Source organism: Cryptotermes secundus, unplaced genomic scaffold, assembly GCF_002891405.2.
Source record: "Cryptotermes secundus unplaced genomic scaffold, Csec_1.0 scaffold572, whole genome shotgun sequence".
Classification (NCBI taxonomy): Eukaryota; Metazoa; Arthropoda; class Insecta; order Blattodea; family Kalotermitidae; genus Cryptotermes; species Cryptotermes secundus.
Genome location: NW_019725849.1, coordinates 555,504 through 579,901, shown reverse-complemented (window position 1 = coordinate 579,901; position 24,398 = coordinate 555,504). Strand labels below are relative to the sequence as shown.

General features: G+C 41.6%; 2 protein-coding genes and 1 long non-coding RNA gene across 22 annotated transcripts in view; 1 reads left to right on the top strand and 2 right to left on the bottom strand.

Annotated features, from left to right (window-relative positions):
• LOC111863784 (MAP kinase-activating death domain protein) overlaps positions 1-24,398 on the top strand; it is a 121,350-nt gene continuing 96,952 nt past the window's right edge. For 12 of the 20 annotated variants that reach the window (XM_023850474.1, XM_023850475.1, XM_023850473.1 and 9 more), the window contains exons 1-2: positions 14,958-15,050; positions 23,585-24,339. In XM_023850474.1, coding sequence (XP_023706242.1) covers positions 24,042-24,339 — 298 coding nt within the window. In that variant the 5' untranslated portion in view covers positions 14,958-15,050; positions 23,585-24,041. The other 8 variants (XM_033751192.1, XM_023850462.2, XM_033751193.1 and 5 more) reach the window with 8 other exon arrangements.
• On the bottom strand, positions 7,502-9,951 carry LOC111863774 (galactose-specific cell agglutination protein gsf2-like). The gene is made up of 4 exons (XM_023850431.1): positions 9,914-9,951; positions 9,136-9,334; positions 8,906-9,090; positions 7,502-8,813 (listed from the first exon to the last, which is right to left on the bottom strand). The coding sequence occupies exons 1-4, from the start codon at positions 9,949-9,951 to the stop codon at positions 7,502-7,504; spliced, it is 1,734 nt and encodes a 577-aa protein (XP_023706199.1).
• Positions 10,575-13,617, bottom strand: LOC111863785. Its single transcript, XR_002842669.2, has 2 exons — positions 13,540-13,617; positions 10,575-10,887 (listed from the first exon to the last, which is right to left on the bottom strand). It is a non-coding gene; the product is annotated as an uncharacterized LOC111863785 (long non-coding RNA).

Genomic DNA, 24,398 nt, shown 5'->3' with positions numbered 1-24,398 from the left:
GCCTTATATGCACTTTTACCCTCCTGCTCCGTCGCTACCCTGCCCGTGTGGCGCTTGTTTGCTAGACCTCGGACAGGTAGGACCGATGGAATTGTGTCTGCGCCATTTTTGCCCTAAATTCTTTGGTTTTGATGCGACCGGGGTCTAGTGAAGGGCCTTTGGCTGTTGCATGCAGGGTTATGTGTTGGTGCATGGTGAGTACTAGTATGCACAACTTTTATAAGGAAGGTTTTAGTTTCTTACAATATTTACTGTTTTTTGTTATAATTCATGTGTTCAGGTTAAACGTTTTTGTGACCGATTGAGAGCTTCAGGTCTGTTTGCGACTTGTATTTCTTGTACGCAAGCCAAAGCTAACCTGGACAATGTTGTGTAGTGGCAGAAGTTTAAGTGTGCTTGGTTTCTTTCGTAACTCCATTCTCTCGTCGATCAATGTTGCTCGCCATTTTGTGCAATTGCTTGCTTACTCAACTGGCGATTAATTCTGTGTAACCGTGCTGCATATGAACGCTAGTCCATGTAATTGTTCATGTTGTTATTTTGCCACCTCTCTGTGCTTTTGAACTGCTTACTCTAACTCTGTCTCAGCCCTATTTTGCAGGTATTTTCTTTTGTTTTTCCTTACACAGTCTTGCAAGTTCTTTTTTCGAAGACTTTGCTACCCATAACTTGCAAGGGTCCATCTATTTCGACTCTGTATACTCTGGACGTTTCGGTTCCCAGTTCCCTCTTCCTTATTCAGCTGCCTCGATTAGGATTGGTTTTATTATACGTCGCTAGTTACTATATTATATTTAAGCATCCTGTTACATTCCTCACTTCTATATGTATAATAGAAATTCCGTCGTAAATGTAACAATTTACTATTTGCTGAGAAAACCTATTAAAGAAAAGCAGTGGCACGGACACAGAGCACCTGCACAAAATAACACGCGAGTTGTGCTGAAAGCAAGAAGTAGCCGCTGCAGCACATATAAGCATAGAGCAGGTACCTCTTTGATTTTGATTTTAAATCTAAATTTAAATTTTAAATATTAAAGCTAAATTTAGAATTTAAAAAATTTTAAACCAATCGACGTATGAATATTAATAAAGATTTTAAACATAATTCACAAAATCGACAAGGGGAGTTCTGGAATATCGTGTGCCGATTGACAACAGCAATGAACAATTAAAAATCAGGAGTTTAAATGCTAATATTGAGTGCAGTGTGACAGTTACGTGAAGTAAAATACACCCGATGATGGCCAGTTGCGGCCGAAACATGTAGTGTGAAAGAAGGGGGACTAGAACTACAATAAATTGTTACATTTACGACGGAATTTATATTATGCATATAGACGCCGCTGTCTCAATCTCTAGCCCACCTTAGAGAAGCACGTATTCCCGCGACAATTTGGGGACGATGGCTTGAGCTCTTCCAAACTGTGCTTAGCTAGGATGGGTGATTGTAATGGGGTCTGTTTTCTGTGATGGTAAAGTTGTCCCTGCATTTGACGAATTAAGCACTACGCCAAGAAGGCGTATGGGGGGTTGGATGTATATATCCATATATTCTTGACATTGGCACTAGTTGGAGGTGAGCGGTCAGCTACACGTCCCGGGCATTTTACCCTGGGGAATGAGCTCCCGATACCCATTGGAGAGGAGGCTGAGTGGGCCCCAGAACGGTCTGGAGGACGTGGAGAAACTTCTTAACCTTCCCGGGACACGAACACCGACCCCTCTGTTGTCCAGCCCGTAGCCAGTCGCTATACAGACTCCGTTTTCTCTGATGAATTTTGTATATTATTTAGATGAATTTAAGGCCTCAAAATGTTAGAACATTTTGTATGTACGTGTATTTGTGATATCAGTATCGCAGAATGAAATGCGCATGCGTGCAGGATATGACCGGATATGACATCGCGATGAGGTGTATGACTTATACAGGTCATCTGCTGTTGTGATGGTAGTTGAATGCAGGATGTTGGGGGTAAATGTAGCTCATATGGCTGACACAATATACATACAGAATTCTGATGGGTAAACTATTGTAAAGTGGTGACTTTGAGGATCAAGGTCACGGAAATATAACAAGACGGTTCTTAAGGAAATAGTTTATGAAGATGGCTAGGCCGCGCCGTAGCTCAAGCGGTTAGTCGCTGGCTTCCCATCGCGGCGGCCCGGGTTCGATCCCGGGTCTGGTCCCGCTTATCGGATGGCGGGACAGTCGAAGAAAATGGCGATGGAACTGTTGTCGTTGGAGCAACGCAAGAAAAGTTTAACGTAGGACAGTGACAGTGGCAGCGTGCATTTGCAACGGAACCTCCAACCCGATTAACAATTGCACGCCTTCGTGACAGATCTGAGGCTGATGGTACAGTGCGTGATGTTCACAAGAAGATCTGGGAGGTGTTGCACAGCAACGAGTCCTGCCTCTTATGCTATAGTGTTGGAACAATTCACACGATCACCATGAAAGTCTGCAAAACAATGTTCACGTGAGATATGAATTAGCAAGTCAAGTATACAGCCCATTCTAAAATATGCTAAACGAAAATTTTACATCCAAAGGTTGTTACATGCCATGAATAACGACGGTCCTGTTCGAAGAGTGCAGTTTTGTGAGTGGTTTCAACACAAGGAACACGAGGGGGAGGGGTTCGTGACCAAAACCGCTTGGTATAATGAAGTAACGTTTAAGCTGAATAGTACAGCGAATCGCCATAACTGTGTATTGGGCTCCAGGTAGTCCACACACATTCATATGGACATAGCGGTCAATTTACCAGGACTCGCTGTCTGATGTGGACTGTCATACAAGAGTTCATCTTTTAAAGGAACAGTTACTGGCCGTATGTACCTCAACATCCATTTTATCTGCTATTTAACACCTCTATAGGAAGGAGCCATTTTACTTTCAACAAGATGGCGCACCACTGCACTACCACAGAAACGTCAGAAGCTACCCCGATGAAACCCTTCCAGTTCAGTGGATAGGGCGAAGAGTGTCCCCACTGCTCACCTGATTTAAAGCCCATACACCTTTGCTTGTGGGGGTCACTGAAGGACCGACACTTGGTGACGTCATGTGCCGCTATCCCAGTGGGCACCTTGGCCACGGTTGTTCATACGCCAGTCAGCCGAACACTTGCTCTAGTTCAACACGTGTCGAAACCTTCCAGATCTGGATTATCAATAAATCATTTAAGCAGATATTTTGTGCGCTGAAGTGTGTATACATTTTTGGCGCCCTTCTATAATTTTTATACACATTGACACTGTTTTGCGAACTACCATAATTACTGAAACGAATACTGCCACTCTTCCTCCGCTTGCTAACCTACACGTTGTATTCAGATACTTTGATTCAGGAACTATATACAAAATAATTGACGTATGTACTATTTTAAGCCTACAAAAACGCTAGAAGTTGTAATACAAAAACTCACAGTACTTTTTCCCAGTAGAAAACAACAGCCCTTGAACACACCACTCGTATCACGGACGAAAGCAAACTACTAAGTTATATCCTTACCTGGCCTTGGGCCCATGGTATTACTGACACAGACGTGTTCAGCTAGTGACCTGAAATAATACATAATTCTACGAAGTCCGCACGAGATAAGTAGACAATGAGAATGAGGTGATACCAGCGTTATCTGAGATAAAGAATGCCGGTACACTGTAAAACGTTGTGGATTTCTTAAAAAGGCTGGAAAATAGCTACTGAGCGTTTCAAAAGCTATGCTTCATCAAGTAAAAAATCAATTTTAGCCTGCATCCTGAATGTACTGTCCAAGGAGTGGTATAAAAATTGCGACCGTCTCAGATAAATATAAGCAATGATTACAAGAAAAATTTAGAAAATACCCAAAATTCTAACCGCTTGGGCTAGAAAATTGAAAATTAGAAACGTCGGTGTATTATCTGAGTTCACAAGAAGCCTATCGGCGCACACGATGTTCGATTTTGAATCTCGCAACAGCGGACTTAAACTGGGCAACACAGCATGTCTCTTACTGGATGGTGCGGACATCAGGGACCAAGTCCCAAATGTCGAGAGGTTTGAATTCTACGGAGTGTTTTTTTACCTTTGTTGACCGGTTCACAGCGCTGCACTTCACGGCTACCGGTGCACCGCCGGCTGCGAGGCACATACAAATTTTTCCGATGAATCAGAATATGCGATGACCAATAACATTTAGAATGTAGGGAAATAATTAACTTGTGGACCGCTTGACGGCATTATGTTTCACGGGGAGTAGTGCGGTTCACAGTTTGGCGAATAAACTTATAACAATGCGACTCTTAATAAGCAAGAAACAAAATGTAAGCTCCGAGTGTTTACTGAGAAGTTTGATGACTTGAACACACAACTAGAAAAATCACTGAAACTTCCCGCTCAAGAGACTGGGATGTCAGACTCTGGTGCAAGAAGGGCAACGCGACTGTTGAAGTTTAGGCGCTAAAAAACAGCAGTAATGCACGCCTTGCGGCCGCGCGATCCAGCTGGCAGTGTTCATTGTTGCAGTAGGTTTCTACAGTCTGTCGTCGAAGGTGTGATCGATCCGAAGTTGACATTCTTTTGTGATGAAGCGTGATTCACGTGCAGGGATACATACATACATACATACGCAAAATTATCGCTACTGAAGTTCACAGAATCCACATCTAACCCACGAAATCTCGTTCCATACAGTGAAAGTTGGTGTCTGGTGTGCTGTAAGTGCAAGAAGATTCTTGTACCTTCTGTTTTCTTAACGAAACAATTGCGAAAGATATGGACGTATAGAGAGATGAACAGCATTTGCAACACCTCCTGTGACCTGTGAATTATAACTGCTTCATTCCTAACGTTAGCGACCGTCAGACATACTGATTCATCAGCAAAATTCGCATGCTCCTTGCAGCAAGAGACGCACCGGCCGCCGTGGAACCGGTCAACAAACTAAAAATCCTCTCAGTATTTTAGCCATTCTGCTCACAGGAAGGTTGCGCAAGAGACAAGCGGCTTCGGTTTGTTGACATAAGTCAAAAGAGGCTGGAGCCGAATACAGCAGAAATCAGAAAGGGGAAGCTCCTATTGCCATCACCCCTAGCATCCACGAGGACGGGGAAGAGCACAGTTCCACTCCGTTTCAGACAATTTTCGTGTAATGCATTGTTACTGTCTCATGCGGCTTGTGGGCTGTTGCTGGGCAACGGACATGTCTGTGTAGCAAGTTGGTACAGGCAGTAGCGCTTTTGTCATGTACTCCGGAGGTGCTGATTAGAATCTCGATTGGGTCGCTTGTTATCCTGACCCAGGTTTTCGTGGTTTTTCTCTGGCCCTTCAGGTAGATCCATGTATAGTACCTCAATTGAGGCACTATCACTTCATTTTACACTCTTTCAAATGCACTGCTCACTAATCAACCAACCATTGGACGGTATGTAGTCTGAACCACTGACAGCATAAATAAATACATACAGCGAAACGTAGGGACTTTGATATCTTAATAATATATCAGATTTCAGGTTATTGTTGATGTGACTATGAAAAACGCTGCATTCTGGGATGCAACGCCGTGTAGTTTGGTAGATATCAACCTCTCAGAACCTGCATCTTCTACCCTGAACGACACAGCGTTACATTCAAGAAGGCCAAAGAAATCTTTACCTCAGTATTTTATCTACATTTCCTCTCTTTGGTAAGGTAAAGGTAAAAAGGTAAAGCTGTCCTTGTAACAGGTCGCTGAGGCTCATATGGTTATGAAACGTCAATGCTACCACATTTTCTAGAAAAGCGGCTCACAGATGACAGTGAGGTTTTCAGCCTTATGCGCCGTCCGCCCTCTACCCCTAGGAATATTCCTGGTACTCATTTCTGTTAGAAGCTGAGTGGAACCCAGGGCCGCAGTGCGGCTGGATGGTTAGGTCAATTGAAAATATACAGTTACAATTACCTCATCGCCATCGGGAATCTAACCCGAGACCTTCCGGCTTGTACCATACTGCCTCAACCAACTACAGTACCGCGTGCTCTTTCACAAGAGACCGGTAAAGTATTCTGCTCATGTTTTGTTGACTGCACGTCTTAATTCTTGTTCTTTTGCACATAAATTGCACAAAAATTATTCCAGTGCAATTCATTTATTTATACACCGTTTATTCAGTGACACTGTCAATAGTATGGTTTGTATACCATCGAATGATAGGACGATAAGTGCATAATGGATTAGAAAGGGTTTACAAAGAAGCAAATCAGGCCTAATTTACTAATTTGGATTTGCTGGGTGAACTGATGTCATCGAGACGAGGTTTGAAGCCTGGGGTTCCCAAAATACCAAGCAGGAGTGCTATCAGTCGGTCATGACTGTCATGTGTCTGTATACTCCAGTAGAACACAGCTGGAGGGCTACCAGTCAGTCGTGACTTTGTCCGTAGACTCAAGTAGACATTCTAGAGAGCACCTTATATTACGTGCTGGATGTCAGTTTCATCTCGATATCCAGACATTTTCTTGTAAACGCAGGATTCCACATATGTAGCCTAGATGCAGTTTCAGACAGGCTCTACCTTACAGAAAGCAAAAGAGACTTCCCACTGACAGCTTACAGCACGCAGAACCAAGGGTGGCAGAAAGTCTCTTCAGCACAGAACTCTTAGGGATACACGAAAGAGTTGTGACGGATAATTATGGTTTGGTTTCATGGTCCTCTCACTTCTGATGGAAATGTTAATTTGAAGTTAACATCTGATACATCGATATATCAGTTTTATACAATATAATAATAAGTCGTATATTTTTATCAGACATATTTCGATGATAAATTTCCATATTCAGAAGTTTACGAAATCGGTTGAATTGTTTATAAGGTTGATGATGCATATCTCAGATTCATGGTATAGGCAATGGAGCCTGCTTCATATTATTCATACTCATTCAATATTAAATTTTTAAATTGTCTTAAAATATTACCTCAGGATAAAACTAACAAAATACTTTAAAATCAATTAAATTGCATTACTTCAAAATTATATGCGAGGTTCAGAATCTTTTTCATCAAGTGTGGGTTTAAATGAGATTAAAACGACTTGTTATATGCCTGTTATGTTATGTAATGTCTAAGCAATAAAAGTTAATCACTTGGATCTTATCTATAGTCTCAATGTATAGACATCAGTGTGAAGGGAACAAAATACAATGTCTTGTCCCTGTATCTCTCTGTCAGCATGCAACAATCTGAAAATTGTTGAATGCATTTTCACGAAATTTGATATTAATGTATAATGTTAGTTAAAATGAAGACACCTGTGGACATGATGATATACGTGTATGTGTGTTTTGGCAAATATGTTCCGGAGCAAAATTATTTTTATCAAAATTTGTGGAATATAAATTTGTATCTAATGTATTTGTAACTTAAGTGTCTGCAAGCCTGCTTAGAGATAGCTGTTGCCACCTACCTGCTGTGACCATGATCCTGTTTGTTCACTGCTGTTACCACACCTTCTTTATCTTTGTGCCTGTTTGCTAATTGCTGTTGGCACATACCTGTTGTGTCTGTGTACCTGTATTCTCATTGCTGTTGGCACATACCTGCTGTGTCTGTGTACCTGTATTCTCATTGCTGTTGGCACATACCTGCTGTGTCTGTGTACCTGTATTCACATTGCTGTTGGCACATACCTGCTGTGTCTGTGTACTTGTATTCACATTGCTGTTAGCACATACCTGTTGTGTCTGTGTACCTGTATTCTCATTGCTGTTGGCACATACCTGTTGTGTCTGTGTACCTGTATTCTCATTGCTGTTGGCACATACCTGTTGTGTCTGTGTACCTGTATTCTCATTGCTGTTGGCACATACCTGCTGTGTCTGTGTACCTGTATTCTCATTGCTGTTGGCACATACCTGTTGTGTCTGTGTACCTGTATTCTCATTGCTGTTGGCACATACCTGTTGTGTCTGTGTACCTGTATTCTCATTGCTGTTGGCACATACCTGCTGTGTCTGTGTACCTGTATTCTCATTGCTGTTGGCACATACCTGCTGTGTCTGTGTACCTGTATTCTCATTGCTGTTGGCACATACCTGCTGTGTCTGTGTACCTGTATTCTCATTGCTGTTGGCACATACCTGCTGTGTCTGTGTACCTGTATTCTCATTGCTGTTGGCACATACCTGCTGTGTCTGTGTACCTGTATTCTCATTGCTGTTGGCACATACCTGCTGTGTCTGTGTACCTGTATTCTCATTGCTGTTGGCACATACCTGCTGTGTCTGTGTACCTGTATTCTCATTGCTGTTGGCACATACCTGCTGTGTCTGTGTACCTGTATTCTCATTGCTGTTGGCACATACCTGCTGTGTCTGTGTACCTGTATTCTCATTGCTGTTGGCACATACCTGCTGTGTCTGTGTACCTGTATTCACATTGCTGTTGGCACATACCTGCTGTGTCTGTGTACCTGTATTCACATTGCTGTTGGCACATACCTGCTTTGTCTGCATACCTGTATTTGCATTGCTGTTGGCACATACCTGTTGTGTCTGCGTACCTGTATTTGCGTTGCTGTTGGCATATACCTGTTGTGTCTGTGTACCTGTATTCTCATTGCTGTTGGCACATACCTGCTGTGTCTGTGTACCTGTATTCTCATTGCTGTTGGCACATACCTGCTGTGTCTGTGTACCTGTATTCACACTGCTGTTGGCACATACCTGCTTTGTCTGTGTACCTGTATTCACACTGCTGTTGGCACATACCTGCTGTGTCCATGTATGTGTATTCACAGTGCTGTTATCACATACCTGCTGTGTCTGTGTGCCTGTTTGGTCACTACTACATATTAACACATACTTGCTCTGTCTGTGTACCTGTATTCTCATTGCTGTTACCACATATCTTCTTTCTCTGTATGCCTGTATACTCACTGATGTTTCAAGATACTTGTATCTGTTTGCTCATTACTGTTACCACACACCTGCTCTGTCTGTATGCCTGTTTGCTCATTGCTCTTGCCACAGACCTGCTCTGTCTGTGTACCTGTTTGCTCATTGCTGTTACCATAGACCTGCTCTGTCTGTGTACCTGTTTGCTCATTGCTGTTACCATAGACCTGCTATGTCTGTGTACCTGTTTGCTCATTGCTCTTACCACATACCTGCTGTGTCTTTGTATCTGTTTGCTCATTGCTGTTGTCACATACCTGCTGTGTCTTTGTGCCTGTTTGCTCATTGCTGTTACCACATGCCTGCTGTGTCTGTGTACCTGTTTGCTCATTGCTGTTACCACATGCCTGCTGTGTCTGCTCATTGCTGTTACCACATACCTGCTGTGTCTTTGTACCTGTTTGCTCATTGCTGTTGTCACATACCTGCTGTGTCTGGATGACTGTTTGCCAATTGCAGTTAGAATATTCCTGTTATGCTGTTTGTTCATGACTGTTCACATAAGTATCACAATTATGGAAAACAAGGAGAGACAGTCTGGAAAAGGATATTGAAATTAGCCGCAACGAATGGCTTCAAAATCTACTGTTATGTTGCCAACAGGAAGAATGATGCAGTGGAAATGAATTAATTTTTCAAGAGAATACTCTTCTGTATGAGGCAAAAATAGTCATATTCTGATTAGGTAATAATTATATGACGGGACATGAAACATAAATCAGTGTTCACGAAACTTGCAGGAACATTCTAATAAATCCTCTTGACTGTGTCTGAGAGACAGTGGACCTTGATGCTGCAGATGGTATTTTGAAGACTTGCTTTCAGTTTTATGCTTTTGGGTTGTGTTGGTACAGGCGTTGTTTGAGACACATCAGAAAACAATCTGACCAGGGTTACCTGGAGCTTGGGTGATGCTGCCAATGAACACAGAGATTTAAAATACTATGTTTTAAGGTATGTTTCTAAATGGATCACACTGTGTTTACATACCAATTGGCTGACTTAAGTTTCACAGTAGGAAGATGCATAAAACGAGAAATTTATTTTCCTTAGAGGTCTCTGGATGCGAATAACGAGTACCAGATATCTTCCTGGTGTTAAAAGGCGGCCGGCTCGTAAGGCTGACAACCTCACCATCGTTTCTGAGCAGACTGTCTAGAAAATGTGGGATCCTTGACATCTCACAACCCTACTGGCCTCCATGGCCTGTTACAGGGATAGCTTTACTTTATATACATAATGATATTTAAAACTGTATTTCATAACAAATGTACATCTTACATAAAGAATTGTAATATGATTGGCTTTAAAATAATATATTTAATTAATTACATTGTGAATTGATTATTAACACCCACATTATTCATATTATTAGTATTGAAATATGTAGAGAGTTTTACAAACTTTAAATATATTTATGGTGAAATTTGTAAATAATTCATGAAGATATCAGAAGTCCAACACTGTTAGGCTTTTCATGAGACGCTCGGCTCGATTCTCGGCCGGGACACCTATTTTTCAGGGGTATTTATGATTTTCCTCAGTCATTCTAGAGCTTAAACAGATGTCAGGAAACCATTCTTGCTTTGTATTTGGAGGCCTGGGTTCAAAATCTGAGCTCGGTGATTCGCCTGACTGAAGTTTTTTGTTGTTCTCACCAGCCTCTTCATGAAAATGCTGGGATAGGGCGTCAATTTTGGTTTCTACCGCTTCCACCGCCTGGGTTCAAAATCTCAGCTCGGTGATTCGCCTGACCGAAGTTTTTTTGTGGTTCTCACCAGCCTCTTCATGAAAATGCTGGGATAGGGCGTCAATTTTGGTTTCTACCGCTTCCACCGCCTGGGTTCAAAATCTCAGCTCGGTGATTCGCCTGACCGAAGTTTTTTTGTGGTTCTCACCAGCCTCTTCATGAAAATGCTGGGATAGGGCGTCAATTTTGGTTTCTACCGCTTCCACTGGATCCACTGCTGATTTCAAGAATAAAGTTAGAGACACTGAAATCCAGTTAAAGCAATTCAAACATTGTTGGGTTAATGTTTGTGGGACATCAATAACTGCGAAAAATTGAGCCCGAAAATAACGTTTTTGACACGTTTCTTACGTTTGACAGTCAAGTAGACGTATTGAAACAGAAGCCAACATTAAAAATGTTGGATAAAATATGTGAATGGTTTGCGAGGCGAACTTGCCCTGTCACTTCAGTGACTAGGCCACGGGCTGGACGACCAGAGAATCATGACTCATTTCACGGCGGGTGCAGGGAGTCTCACTTTACCGCGGCGCCATATTGATTTGTAAGCTCCATGGGCTGAGTTTGTGTTATATCTATTTCTACTTACAGCATAGTTTAAGGAACTCATACATGCCTGCACCCGAAAACAGAGAATACTGTGAAATTCCGTTTCCACGGTCAATGGAAATTCCAACAATTTACGGCGAGTAAGCGATTTGTATAGCCAGGCAGTGGCATGAGGACAAATCATATGTGTCATATACAGTCCGCCCAAAACTAAACGAACTCCTTAACAGTCCTCAACGCTGTTCTCCTCGAAACGGTATTGGGCGACAGTCATTTGTCGGCCAGATGCATGGATGGCGGCAGGCATCTGTCTCGCTCCCTGAATTTTTGGAAGTAATCGAAATTGAAATAAAATTATTTCATGTTAATTACAAAAATTTTAAAGCATAAGACGATTGTGATGTAGGTTGTGGTGCGATTGTGTTTCAATACAGCCATGACTGACGCAAGTATGTAAGCAAATTTTCTGGCTGCGCCCCTTGGAAAAAAAAAAGTCCTGGCGGCGCCCATGGCCAGGTGGTAGCGTCGCTTTCATATTTTTGGCTTGTCGTTTCGACGCAACACGTTGCCAGATCGCACACTACTTCCATACCTTTGGTTCTCCGTTGCAATTATGTCATTTTCGTGTCCACTAGGGAGGGAGGCTCATCTCGTCTGCCTGATCCTTCAAGAAGATTGTAGTGCCTACTGAAGACCACGAAATGACTCAAGGTCTTTAAGAGGGTAAGAAAGAAGACTGATTAATCGTCTCTTAGATATAGGCGCTGGAGTCCGTCATCGGAATTTGGTTGGTTGTTAGTGAAGAAGGAAGATTGGAAGTCTCTCCATGAACAGAGCGCAAAAAGCTGTGTCATCTACAGACAACATGCAGACAAAACATAAGAAAACATTTTACATACGTTTAGTTTTAATGATTTAACATTTTAACAGTTAATATTTAATCTTAGAAGTGAACACGCCTTTTTACATACGTAGTATAACGACAATACATGTTTCTTTTCTTGCTAGTGGGGTGGGACTAAGTCCCTTGTACCGCGGCCACTTCTGGCCTATTGTACCAGCCCCAGATGATAGGTGAGGGTGATTGTGGAGCAATTGGTGGAAAGAAGATCGGCAGGGGAAACCGAAGTACTTTGTCCACCACAAATTCAACTTGACCAGACCCGGGATCGAACCCGGGCCTCCGCGGTGGGAAGCCAGCGACTAACCGCTTGAGCTATGGCGCGGCCCTGACAAATGACTAACTATTGCAGACAATGACCCTGACAAAAGACAGACCCGTCGTCTCATCAGAGAGGGCGCCCCACAATAACAAGACTGTAACTGACAAACAGTAATAAATATCTGGTCGTGGGGTGGGGTGAGACTGAGTCCACTTGGTACTTTGACCACTAATTGGCCTATTGTACCAGACCCGGATGATAGATGAGTATAGAGCATTTGGTAGAATGAGAATTGTCAGGGGAAACCGAAGTACTTGGAGAAAACCTGCCCTAGTACCACTCTGTCCACCACAAATCCCACATGACCTGACCTGGGATCGATCCCGGGCCGCCGCGGTGGGAAACTGGCGAATAACCGTATGATCTATGGCACGGCCAAGAGAAGATTTAGTCTGTGCAGTTAGCAACGAAGTGAGCGCGGAAATTGAAGAATATCCACTGTTAGAAACCGCTACCAGAGAACGACTGATGAAGAAACAGTAGACTGAACGACTTAGCGTGTGCTGTAATGATTTGTAAAGTGTGAACATTAGCGACAGTGTTGTAGTTCCAGTTACGATCTGTAAGTTGTCAGTAAATCCAATGTCCAATCAAAACACCGTCTATTGTAACTCATACACGAGACAATATTAAGACGGGGTTTCATACACAAGGACACAACGGCACACAAAATTCTTGGCACCACATGTAGTGGCATAGAAATCCACACATTTGTACTTTTGGCGGGTAATTGGCCGAAATGAATCTACTGTGCACTCGTTGGGATTTGAACAGCATATGCTTGGTGTCCCGAAGTCGACCTGTTATATCACAGAAACGAGATGAATGATCGATGCGTAAATTTGCCAAGACAAATTTCAAGTTTTTTAAAACACTTTAATTCCATTTAAACTGATTTTAGAATCACATTTCCCGTAGAACTTCGTTTACAGTTCGTAGGTTGTGCGGCCTGGGTCAATCCCAGTATTGACATGTTTATAGTGTGGTTCTAATGACACTACACGCTAAGACATACACAGATACAGAAAGTCACCTTGTTCATGAAGACAGGTCACGACGCGAGGCACATAATCTGCTGAACCTACATGGCTCACCTTTTTGCGAGACTGGAAGCTGTGGTCCATGATGTGGGATAGATGTGTAACTCAGGCTGACAACGTACCCGCAGTGAAGATGAATATGTCATTCTGCCATCTTTTGCATCCTTTGAAACTGCTACGAAAGGTAGCATGTTACAAGCTCAGTCGGTAAAATAGGTAACAACTAACACGTGTGGTTAGTTCAAACAGCAGTTAATAGTTGTGTAACCCCGGTGCCCTTCAATCTGTAATACCAATATTACATCCTCAAATTGTTGGGGGTAATAACTGTAATGTAATGTTACTTAAAAGCCTGACCCGATCGTCATGGAACTTGGTAAGAATATAATGCTATATGAAGGTACATCAACGGCTCAAAACGTAAATACTGCAGTCTCTCAGAATTCTGAAACTAAACCTTAATATTGCATGAACGGCCGTACGAATCGTCATGAAACTTGGTAGGTTTATCATGCCACCTGAGCCGATCTCAACGGCACACTTGCAATTCCCTTCCATCAGTAATACCAACATTGTAGCCATTCAAATTGCGGAGGCAAAACCTTAATTTTGCTTGGACGCCCGTACAAGTATTTATGAAACTTGGTAAAAATATTGTGGCATGTAGTCCTGTTGCTAGGCAACGACCGCGAAATAAGCAGCTATTTCTGAGTAAAGGCTCGTCAAACAAGCATGTTTCCACGACAGTTGTACTGTAAATATTTTCAGCTACACCATACTCGTATAGTGCTTCAAAATGTCCTTCTGCGTAGACCTGTGAACATTAAATTTTCCAGTCCTGAAAAGCAATATTTTATATATGATCGAGTGTGAGCGTTGAACATAAGTTATAATCTCAAATATAAATACCTATTTATGAACAGACAAATTCCTTATTCTACTGTTGTCGTTCTGAATTGTCCTTAAACGTACGAACATTAGACTTCTTTACCTAAGAGCTGCTTTATACTGATAAAGTACATTTCGTGGAGAGGAAGTGCCCCTTATATTATTAATAGCATGTTTACACTTGCAATTAAGACACTCCTGATCATTCTCAGTACATGGGTAGGACACAAGCGAAGTAAGACTGGCAAATAAACCCAATACACATTGACCCAGAACACGGAGTATGAGACTTCTGGTGTAGAACATGGCGGTTCTGTAGTAGTTTATTGGTGTGTTACGGTAAAGTCGCCGTGGAGGATAACATCCCGATCGAATAGAAAGTCATGTTATTACCGACTGAGGCAAGCCGTAGTGCGCGGCTTCTGTCTTCCAGTATACGGGAGGACAGTAGGTGTCTCCACATATGCAGCGAGGTTTATTGAGTTACATGTTTGTGTGAGAATTAATCTGTGGTATTGAACGTTTCCAGGAATTTGTAGTGGAATCTGGCGAGGATATCAGCCAATCAGATATACGGTATGTCTGTGGGAAAATGTTAGGCCTGTCAAACTGCTGGAATCAATTAATATTGTGGGGTTTCTAACGCCAGTGCGGTGACACTTTTCCGGTGCACAAACGTAAGTAATTTAATGTTTATGGCAGAATCGAAGCCGACGTATGACGTGTTCGAGACGATCAATATATGTACGACACGCCGGTTAGGCATAGACAAGTGCATTCACGTTTAGTGCTATGATGCTGTTTATGATGGTCAATAAGAATGCTTTTTTACCCAGCCTTCGGCATACTGTGACGTCCTACTTTGCCTCTTTGGTTGTTTGTGTTATCAACTTCCATCGGTGTGGTTGTGCCCCACTAAACTGGAAGACAGTTGGTTTTGGCGAGGGTTTTGTTGTGTTGATTTAATTTTGACTATTTTAGGTTTTAGCATTGTAACATTTTTAAGTAAATCAGAAGTTGGAAGAAAAATGTGAAGGCCCAGACTGAGATGACTGAAAGATGTAGAGGATGATTTATGAGAGCTAAGAATTCTCCCATAGGCGAGGTTACAGCATGCTGAATTCGAAACATTTATATGCCTGCAACGTTTCAAAGCAAGATTGTCGCCACTTTCTCATTGTGTTTGGCTTTCCTTGTTATGTTGCATTGGTTATTTGAAGAATAAACACGTGCTGTTTCATCAGATGTGTACCGCTTTCTGTCAAGCATTAGGTGATCATAATTGCCTACTACTGATTTATGGAGTACAATTTTAAATTTTCATTCAGTAATTATGTCACTGAGATGGTTAAAATCTCAAGAGGAATGCATTTTCATGCATTCTAATAAAAACTGAGAATTGTGGATTGAACAGTATTAATTTTCTCAAGTGAGCAAAAATGTATAGTTAATCATAACTTGCATTTGTTCTTTGTACTAAGCAGTGTATAATGCTGTACTGGTGTCTATATGTTCTCCAAGTGTTATCTCCACAGTTAACGAATTTTATTTAAATTTAATGTATGGGTGTTTAGACTAACATTTTGGGGGAGAGGGAATATATTTTTTTTTGTGTGTGTGTCTGTACACTGTAACAGAACCCATACTTACTGATTTTAGGCTTTCAGAGTGGGATATTGTTGATGTTATTTCGTCTTCTTGATCTTTGCATTGTTGGATGTGGTCAGTTTTGCTGGCATTTTGGGGATACAAGCTTTCTCTATCATTCCGCACAAACACGCACGCACGCACACACACACAAACACACAGTGGACTCCCAATTAACCGCGGGTGCAGCTCTCCCAGACAGAATGATACTTAGAAATTCTTTGGTGCGTTGTATGCAGGAAGATCACTCAAGGGACCAGACAGATTTCTTTACTTGCATTTTTTTAAAAGTATTATTTACATGTGCAGTTTCGCCGGTAGTGAAGTATTAAAGCCACAATTGTACCTACACTGCAGTTTTACTAATATACACTATAAATATGCATGTCCTCTTATAAATCCCAATTGACATTCCTTGTACATGTCCCGTCCACATCGGACATTTGCGGTGTACTGCATATACAAGTTGGAACTGGAGGGAGATGGCCGGCAGTCGTTGAATGTGTTGTATTCAGGAAGGTGGACTGGAAGCGTAGGGCCGATTGTATCGTAGGATCGAACTCCGATGATTTTTTTTCCTGTGGGGACAACAGAAGGAGCACGTTAATGCAGTCCCTCCAAGGACTATCGAAGACCTCATGGCAAGACTTCAGGTAGTTGTGACCGTTGTGACAATGGTCGATGGCAGCCTATTGTGTTCTAGACAGTGCCGTGCGGCACACTGCCGTCTGCCTCGAAATGGACAGAGGCCGCTTCGGACATTGATTTTAATTAGGAGACGCCGGTGGTTTCATCATTTGATTGCTTGCCTCATTTTACTTTGAAGTTTATCCTGAAAACTAACCGTTACAGGGCACAAGTTGTACTTTCGACGTGTTCTTTTTTTAACAAGGAATCTAGGCAGAGCTTGCAGTCGAATTTCGTTTCATTCTGTGTATGTGGAGCCCTAAGATCATCCTAGAGAACAGGGAGTGGAGCAAATAAGAATATTGTAGCATATTTGTAAAACTGTGGAGCCAGAGAAACCGCGATTGCTAGGTAACGGCTGCGTAACATGAAACAGTGGACTAACCGTTGGAAGCGTTTTTCTTTCTGTTCAGTTCGTGTCGAGGCTTTCTGCCATTCAGAACTTTTATTAGAATCAACTCCCTATTCAAAAGTTAGCGTTTAAGCGCCAACATCAAACTAACCCTCCATAAAGCAATGATTAGTTCAGTAATGACTTATGCTTGCCTCTGGGAATTAGCGGCAGCAGACACCTACTTCTTAAAATTGTAGCGCCTGCAGGACAAGGTCCTCCGCACCACTGGCAAATTGCCAAGGTGCATCTATAATGTACAAAATTTGTAGTCTCATGTACCGATAATTATAGCTTCAGTTTCTTAGTAATATCAATTAAGCTACATGGTAGAAGGCGTGAGTAAAAATGCATTCTTCCCGTACTATTTTGGTTATTACTGTTAGGAAATAAACATACACGTTTAGTGGGAGGTTGTTGCGTAGTTCTGTTTCAAAAGTGACCCCTTCTTGGTAGACTGTAAGTGATATCGATTGCTGTTCCGTAATTCTTACAGAGTCCTCGTTTGTTCACGTGTATCGACTCTAGAACCGGTGAACGGGTGCTCAGATTTGTGGACACGTTCCAGTTTCGGCTAAAATTAGGGTTCCAAGATACTCCGTTTTCCCCGGATTCTTCCGTGTTTTCACCCAAATTTTGTACCTCCGTTTATTGTTTACCCGGAGTGGATAATCCTCCGTTTTTTTTTTATTTAAGTCCATTGCGAATTATATTTCCCGGGTTAAATATTATCATACAATTTCTGTAATCCTTGGAAAATGACATTGTTATAGTTTCTTTCGTTATGTTGTGGAGCGAATCTTTTCATTCATGAAAAGTAAGTGGAGTGACACAAGAAAGAGATGCTCAACATATTTAATCAAGGCTATGAAAGCAAGTCCTCTTCAGAATTTTATAAATTTTCAAAGGGTGATGTTCAATTATTAAAAAGTGCTAAGAGTTCAGTGAAATACAATTAACAGAATCTGATCGACCAGCCCTTGAAAGTTATAAATATATAGTATTTAATATTTGTGTGTTCTACAAGTGTGTGCTAGGTAATATTTTGTGCATTCTATAAATATGTAAAAGGCCTATGTAATATTTGTTTTGTTCTATAAATGTGTAGTAGGCCTGTGTAATACAGATGTGTAGTAGAATTTTGTAAGTTATGTAGTATGTTGATTATATATATTTTATAGCCTATTAGTTGTGAAAAATGTCGTTATAAACAAGCAACGAGACATCACTCCTTTTTTTTTATTTTACAAAATCTGGCAACCCTAGCTAAAATCGTTAAAAGAACTGGCGGGCACCTTACACGAAGATTGACTGCTTTGCTGCGCGCATTTCTAGGGTAAAAGTAAGAGGTAAGGTTGCCACTTTGCTTAAGTAACTAAGCAGTGCGCGATGAAGATGTATGGGGGATTGAAGATATAGATCCACGTATTCTTGACTTCGCACTAGTTAGAGGTGAGTGGTCAGCTTCACGACCCCGGTAGCCATATGATAGGAGGCTATGTGGACGCCAGAACCTGTCTGACAACGCAGGGAGGAGAAAAAACTTGCCTCTACCGGGACTTGAACTAGTAAATCGTCCAGCCCGTAGCCAGTCGTTATACCGACTGCGATACCATTTCGAGAGTAACTCGCCGAATATTTATCGGGACGAGAAACATTCTGAAAAAAGAAAAGAAGTTGTAGAGCTGTAATAAACACACATCTTATGTTCAGTAAGAAAATTCTTGCCGTTTTGAAGATAATTATAAGTGGGGAACGCATCCACACGTTATGCACACCTTCCCTAACCAGTTTCTTGGGGCTTCTGTGGACGGGATAACAGGACTTCATGCTGGACGACGGACAAGGTCCAGGCCCACAGTAATGCTAAATTTCCGAAGTCAGTTTGTGTGAACGCTACATCCCACCCTTAGGCGATCAATATTGTCGGAGGCGTGACGTTGCAATCTGTCACTCTCTCCGACAACTGGAGCGGGAACTAGCAGCGCTTCACGAATGTTCACCAGCAGACCACGTCCTGAGCCAGTTGAATCCAACACATCATAAAAATTACGTTTATACAAAATCATTGTTAGTGAAGGAGCCGGAATAACTCAGTCGGTATAGCAACGGACGGCCGAGGAATCGGGGTTCGTTTCCCGATAAGGGTGAGAGATTTTTCTCTGCTTCACAGCGTTCAAACCGGCCCTGGGGCACACCCAATCTCCTTACATTGGATACTGGGGGTAGTTTCCTGGGTATGAAGCTGACCACTCACCAAGGTCGAGAAAACGTGGGTTCATACCTCCACTTCCTGATACATCTTCATGCTGTGGTGGTTAATTCAACACACAGACCTTTAACAGATCAATGTTATCACCCATCTATGACCAGGTATTTCACATAGTCCATACCCTTGGTTTTTCTTGAGCAACAATTTTGTAAGTATTGCTCATTCCCTGCACATGCGCTGTGTGTCTCACTGAAGGTTTCATTTAATTTGTCTGGCAATAATTTAGATCCAGATTATGATCATTATCAATGCAAATGTACTTCCATTTATAATAGGACTTGTCAAGAGCTGTAGAAGTACACTGGTGATTGTGGTTGAATTCAAGGCTTTGCTGTCAGAACTGATTCCATCCACATAATATATTCATTGTCTTTCAGCTGCAGTGCTTATTCACAGATCAGGTCACATTTGCAATTTACGTGACTTGTTAGGACCCTTTGTTTCCTGTGTAGATGAGATTGAGCCCATAGTGGCCTCAATTTGGTCTTTTCCCGTGAGTGAAGTGACACATTTTCATACTATAATGCGCTGTAGTGTGTCAGTATTGACTAGGGCATCCCTCAACCCCCCCTTCCCCCCACCATCTGCTGCTGCTTGCTATTGATCTGCTGGCTGGAAAGGGGTGGGAAATGAGGTCAGCATTTTGAAGGGTAGAGGCTTTGGAGTTAGGGTTGGTAGTTTTATAGGGTGGAGCTCTGGAGATGGTGAGACTGCCATGGTATGTACCGGTGTTCTGTGTTAGTTCCAACAGTGAGCTGTAGTTTCACTATTTATCATAACTTCATAGTTAAGTATTTTCTTAATTTAACTTGTCTCATTTTGGTCCGTCACACTGTTAATTACAGAGTAGATAATGAAAAGTTCAGTCCAGTGTGACATACGAGTTTACAACACTTCAGTCCTCATTCACCATACATGTTTCGATTCAAAAGAATCATCTTCAGAGGTGCACCACTACGATAAGGAAACACTGTCACATAAGATATTTTAACAATATGCACTTTAGATATGACTAATGCTCTCTATATAAATTTTGTTATCACAGTTGGTTTTGATGTTTGTCTTAGGCACTCACAATGGCCCTTCTTGAAGTGTAAATTTACTGGTTATTCTGACTGGGGGTTTTCACTGCACGCAATATTGTGTTCACTTTTCCATACAGTATACTCCCAATATATTTAAAATTGTATTAAAATTTCCATGTAAAAAATTAGTTATTATATTAAAATATCTTGAGCCGACATTGTGTCATGTTGTTTTCCTCCTGATGGTGGGAGATGTCGTTTATTTCTCTTGATTTTATGTTCTTATTATTAGTCGTGTAGTTTACGTGCGTGCTGTGTCGTAATTTTTTATTTTAATTTCAAGTATTTTCTTATTATTCATTCAAGTTCAGTTATTGTGTGCTCGTTTCTCTAATAGGTTTGTAGAACACATATATATACTTTATTTGTAAAATAATTTATCCAGTAACCTACTCCATGGAGCATATCCCTTGTTGAAAAGCTGATAGTTGCCCAGTAGGTACACAAGAAGTTGCATGCCTTATATGGAACCTGAAGGTTCATTGCTATGTTCAGAAGGGCATACTCTTTATTTTGTGCTTTACTTAATGATGGCTTATCTCCATAATATGTGTACTGTTTTGGCAGGGTGTCTGTGGCTGATGAATTGTGAATGGGAATTTTGTGAAGTGGATGAATTGAGATACATTACAGGAATACCAATGTAGTTGGTTAGTCTCCAGGATAAGGTTTGAAACTTGGACCACCTTAATATGAAATATGAGTTCTGACAATGGTCCTCTATGAAGAAAGCAGTCTTCTGGGATTTGGCACCGTGTATATGTGGTGTTAACCGACATTTCAGAGGAACGTATCGCCTCCATCTTCAGGGTAGAAGAAAAAATATAAGAAATCTGCGAGCAAAGAGACCGTGAGAACCGGCAAAAGCAGACTGTGGTTAACACCACATATACACGGTGCCAAATCCCAGAAGACTGCTTTCTTCATAGTCACCGCCGTGAAAGCCTCAAATCTTACACAATGGTCATCTAGTGTTTGCAACATTAATAAGATGTTTTTAAAAGCGTATGTGACCATTTTGCAGTCCAGTACCAAATGAAACTGGAATTCAGTATTTTCTATACATTTTATTAATTTCTGAAATATTAAACTTGTGATTCTCTAAATATAACACAAAGCTCAGTTCCTTGATGAATCATTCAAAAAATGGAAACTTCTGTTGTTTACAATGACATTGATCTTTCGGGCATGGCACATTTTATATGTCCTCTGTACGTCATTATAGTAAGCACTATATGAAGGAAGTGTTCATAACGTAATTAAAATTATACTCAGTCTACCATACTGTCACTTGATAGAGTGACTATAGATGGGGTTTTGATTGGTAATTGGATTTATTGAACGCTTAACAGAACCCCAAGTAACTACAGTGCGATCACTAACTCACACACCCACTGCAGTTCACTACAGCATGTAATAAGTCATCCCAGTATGCTGTGTCTTCACCAGTTGTTGGCTTATAAAGTCTTCCAACATTGTACATCCCTGAACTTCTGTGTTCATGACTTCAGGTCCTTGCTGGCTGTCACTATGTAGCTCCTGAGCTGAACTAACTTGCTTCCAACTGCTGAACTCTTCACTAAGTCATTCACCAGCTGACTCATCACTCCACTGCATTAGCTCTACTACACTGGACTGCACTAACTGAACTACCTGAAAGTCAAAGTCACTATATGACGGGTGGTTTACCCCCAATCAGTTCATCTTGGCGCCAAGCCACTTGGGATTTTTTTTTCCAACTCAACCCTTGCAGTCATAGTCCTTATGTAACATCCTCTCTGATGAGAAGATGAGTTTATCTCTTATTAATATCCTTGGCCTTTCATCAGGTGTACATATCACACACATAGCATGTTTTAGAAAATTCACCCTTTTGCATTATATTCAAGTTCTCTCTCACTACAGGCTTTGCAAAGCAGATCATGCCTCTCTTACATATCTTATGCTACAACGGCATCTTAGTCACTTGAATGGTTGTAACCAAAAAGCTACACCAAAGTCGAAGTCAGGGTTACTTATGACCGGAGGTTTACCACCAGTCAGTTTGTCTTGGTAGTAAGCCCCTTGAGAATCAACTGAACCATTGCGGTCATAACCCTTATGTAACAACTTTCTGACAAGAAGATGGGTTTGTCACTTATTAAAAAAGACTACCTCAGTTCAGTCGGTCAAGTGATATAGCCTCGGAGCAGACCTGTAGAAAACACTACTTTCAACAGTACTTCTGTTGTTGCTCACAGGCCGATTCCTAGCAATGGCTCCGGTACTGTTGCGTATTTACAAAGCTGTTGATTAGCATTGGCCGTTGTCTCATTTTAGTTTCACGGTCGTTACCTAGCAGTGGGTATATACGCCACAGTATTCACCTGTGTGAGAACACAAACCTAATTCAGAAGTGTTTAAAACTTCCAGCATTTGAAACAGCAGTAAGATCCATGTTGAAATTAGGAGGAGAATAAATTCTAGTAATGCATTTTTTTATCCATATGTTGTTTATTGAATTCTGAAGTTCAGTGTACATGGTCCACCAGTGGGATTGAGAATTTTGGTATGCATTGCTCTAGGGGGGAAAGTGGAGTAGGGGATGGCTTGTGAAAGAATCTGGGTTTGGAGTTGAAGATTCCTTTTGAACAGCCTCTTTATGAAAGGAAGGAGCTTTTATTCTGTAACTTGGTGTCCTGAGACACAAAGGAATTTCAGAGCAGGATACAGTTTGACGGGAACTTCAAGATTTGTTGGTGGTGCACATATAATTCCCAGACCAGAGAATATCAGAAGGGTGAGGAAAGCAGTGCAAAAAGTCAGTCCTGCTCAGCTTTGTGACATTTGTTGGCCCTAGGAATTTCAAACATGTCTGTGCATCAATTTTTGAAGGAGAATTTGTGTTGTCATTCTTGCAAAATTAAGGTTTTACGGCACTTAGATGATCAGGATAAAATAGCACATCTCAGTTTCTGTTTTTAGAAATTATGAATTGTCCTAAAATCAGATTGTGCCAGCTGATTGTTTAGCACAAGATTAGCATATGTGTCTCCAGTATGAATACATGGATCATGAACTCTACAGTCAGATAACAGATTTAATTCAGTTATACTATGGTTCCATTGACCTTTGCATGTTTTTTTCCAGCAGCATGAAAACAGCTGAATTCCTGTGACCCTCATCTCGTCAATGTCATGACTCTGCAGAGACTCAGCCGCACTGGAGAAAGAGACATCAGATGGACTGTGGCCCTTCTCCATCAAATGCTTATCTTGCGGTGACCCTACACTCCCTCACAGAACTGTTTTGTACAGCCATCCATGTTGCAATAAATGATTTATACCTTCTCTTCATATGTGAATATTGTACAGTAATTAGTCATGTTTGTATTCTGTGAAAAATTTAGTTGTCTCCAGCGACAGAACCTGTTAGTGATTGTACAATGGCTGTATGCTTGTTCACTTTGTGCAACATAATGTGAAATAATGACAGTGTTGCCTTTCTATTTATTGCTGTTCAAGTGCATTCATGTTAACCGTTGTATCTTGTCATGGGCTAGTGAACTGTTGACTCTACTTATGAGACAAAGTTTGGAACTGTAACAATGAGTGACATTCAGAAGAAATTCCTATGTCCTCGTCTGGTGGACTATCTTGCCATCGTGGGGGCACGACCACAAGGAGCTGCACGTGCCTGCACTGGGTCAACAGCAGGCTCTTCCCCGCCTGTGCAGGCACCTGAGCTCTTGCGGAGGTATCCCACAGAGGACCACAAGGACTTCCCATTACCGCTGGACATGGTTTACTTCTGTCAGCCTGAAGGATGTGTGTCTGTCGGACCACGACGCACAGTATTGCGTGAAGCCACATCATTTGTGTTCACCCTTACAGAGAAGGATTCAGGTAGGTGTCCTACAAAGTTCTATAATCATGGAAGAAACATAGGGTGTGGCAATAGACCA

What these genes read in the sequence shown, in the direction of transcription:
- LOC111863774 (XM_023850431.1), bottom strand. Translation starts at nt 9,951, where the DNA reads ATGCATCTTCCTACTGTGAAACTTAAGTCAGCCAATTG. An exon ending in AAACTTAAGTCAGCCAATTG is followed by an intron (nt 9,335 to 9,913) that starts GTATGTAAACAC and finishes ATGTGACAACAG; the next exon opens with CAATGAGCAAACAGGTACAA. An exon ending in ACAAGTATCTTGAAACATCA is followed by an intron (nt 8,814 to 8,905) that starts GTGAGTATACAG and finishes GTTAATATGTAG; the next exon opens with TAGTGACCAAACAGGCACAC.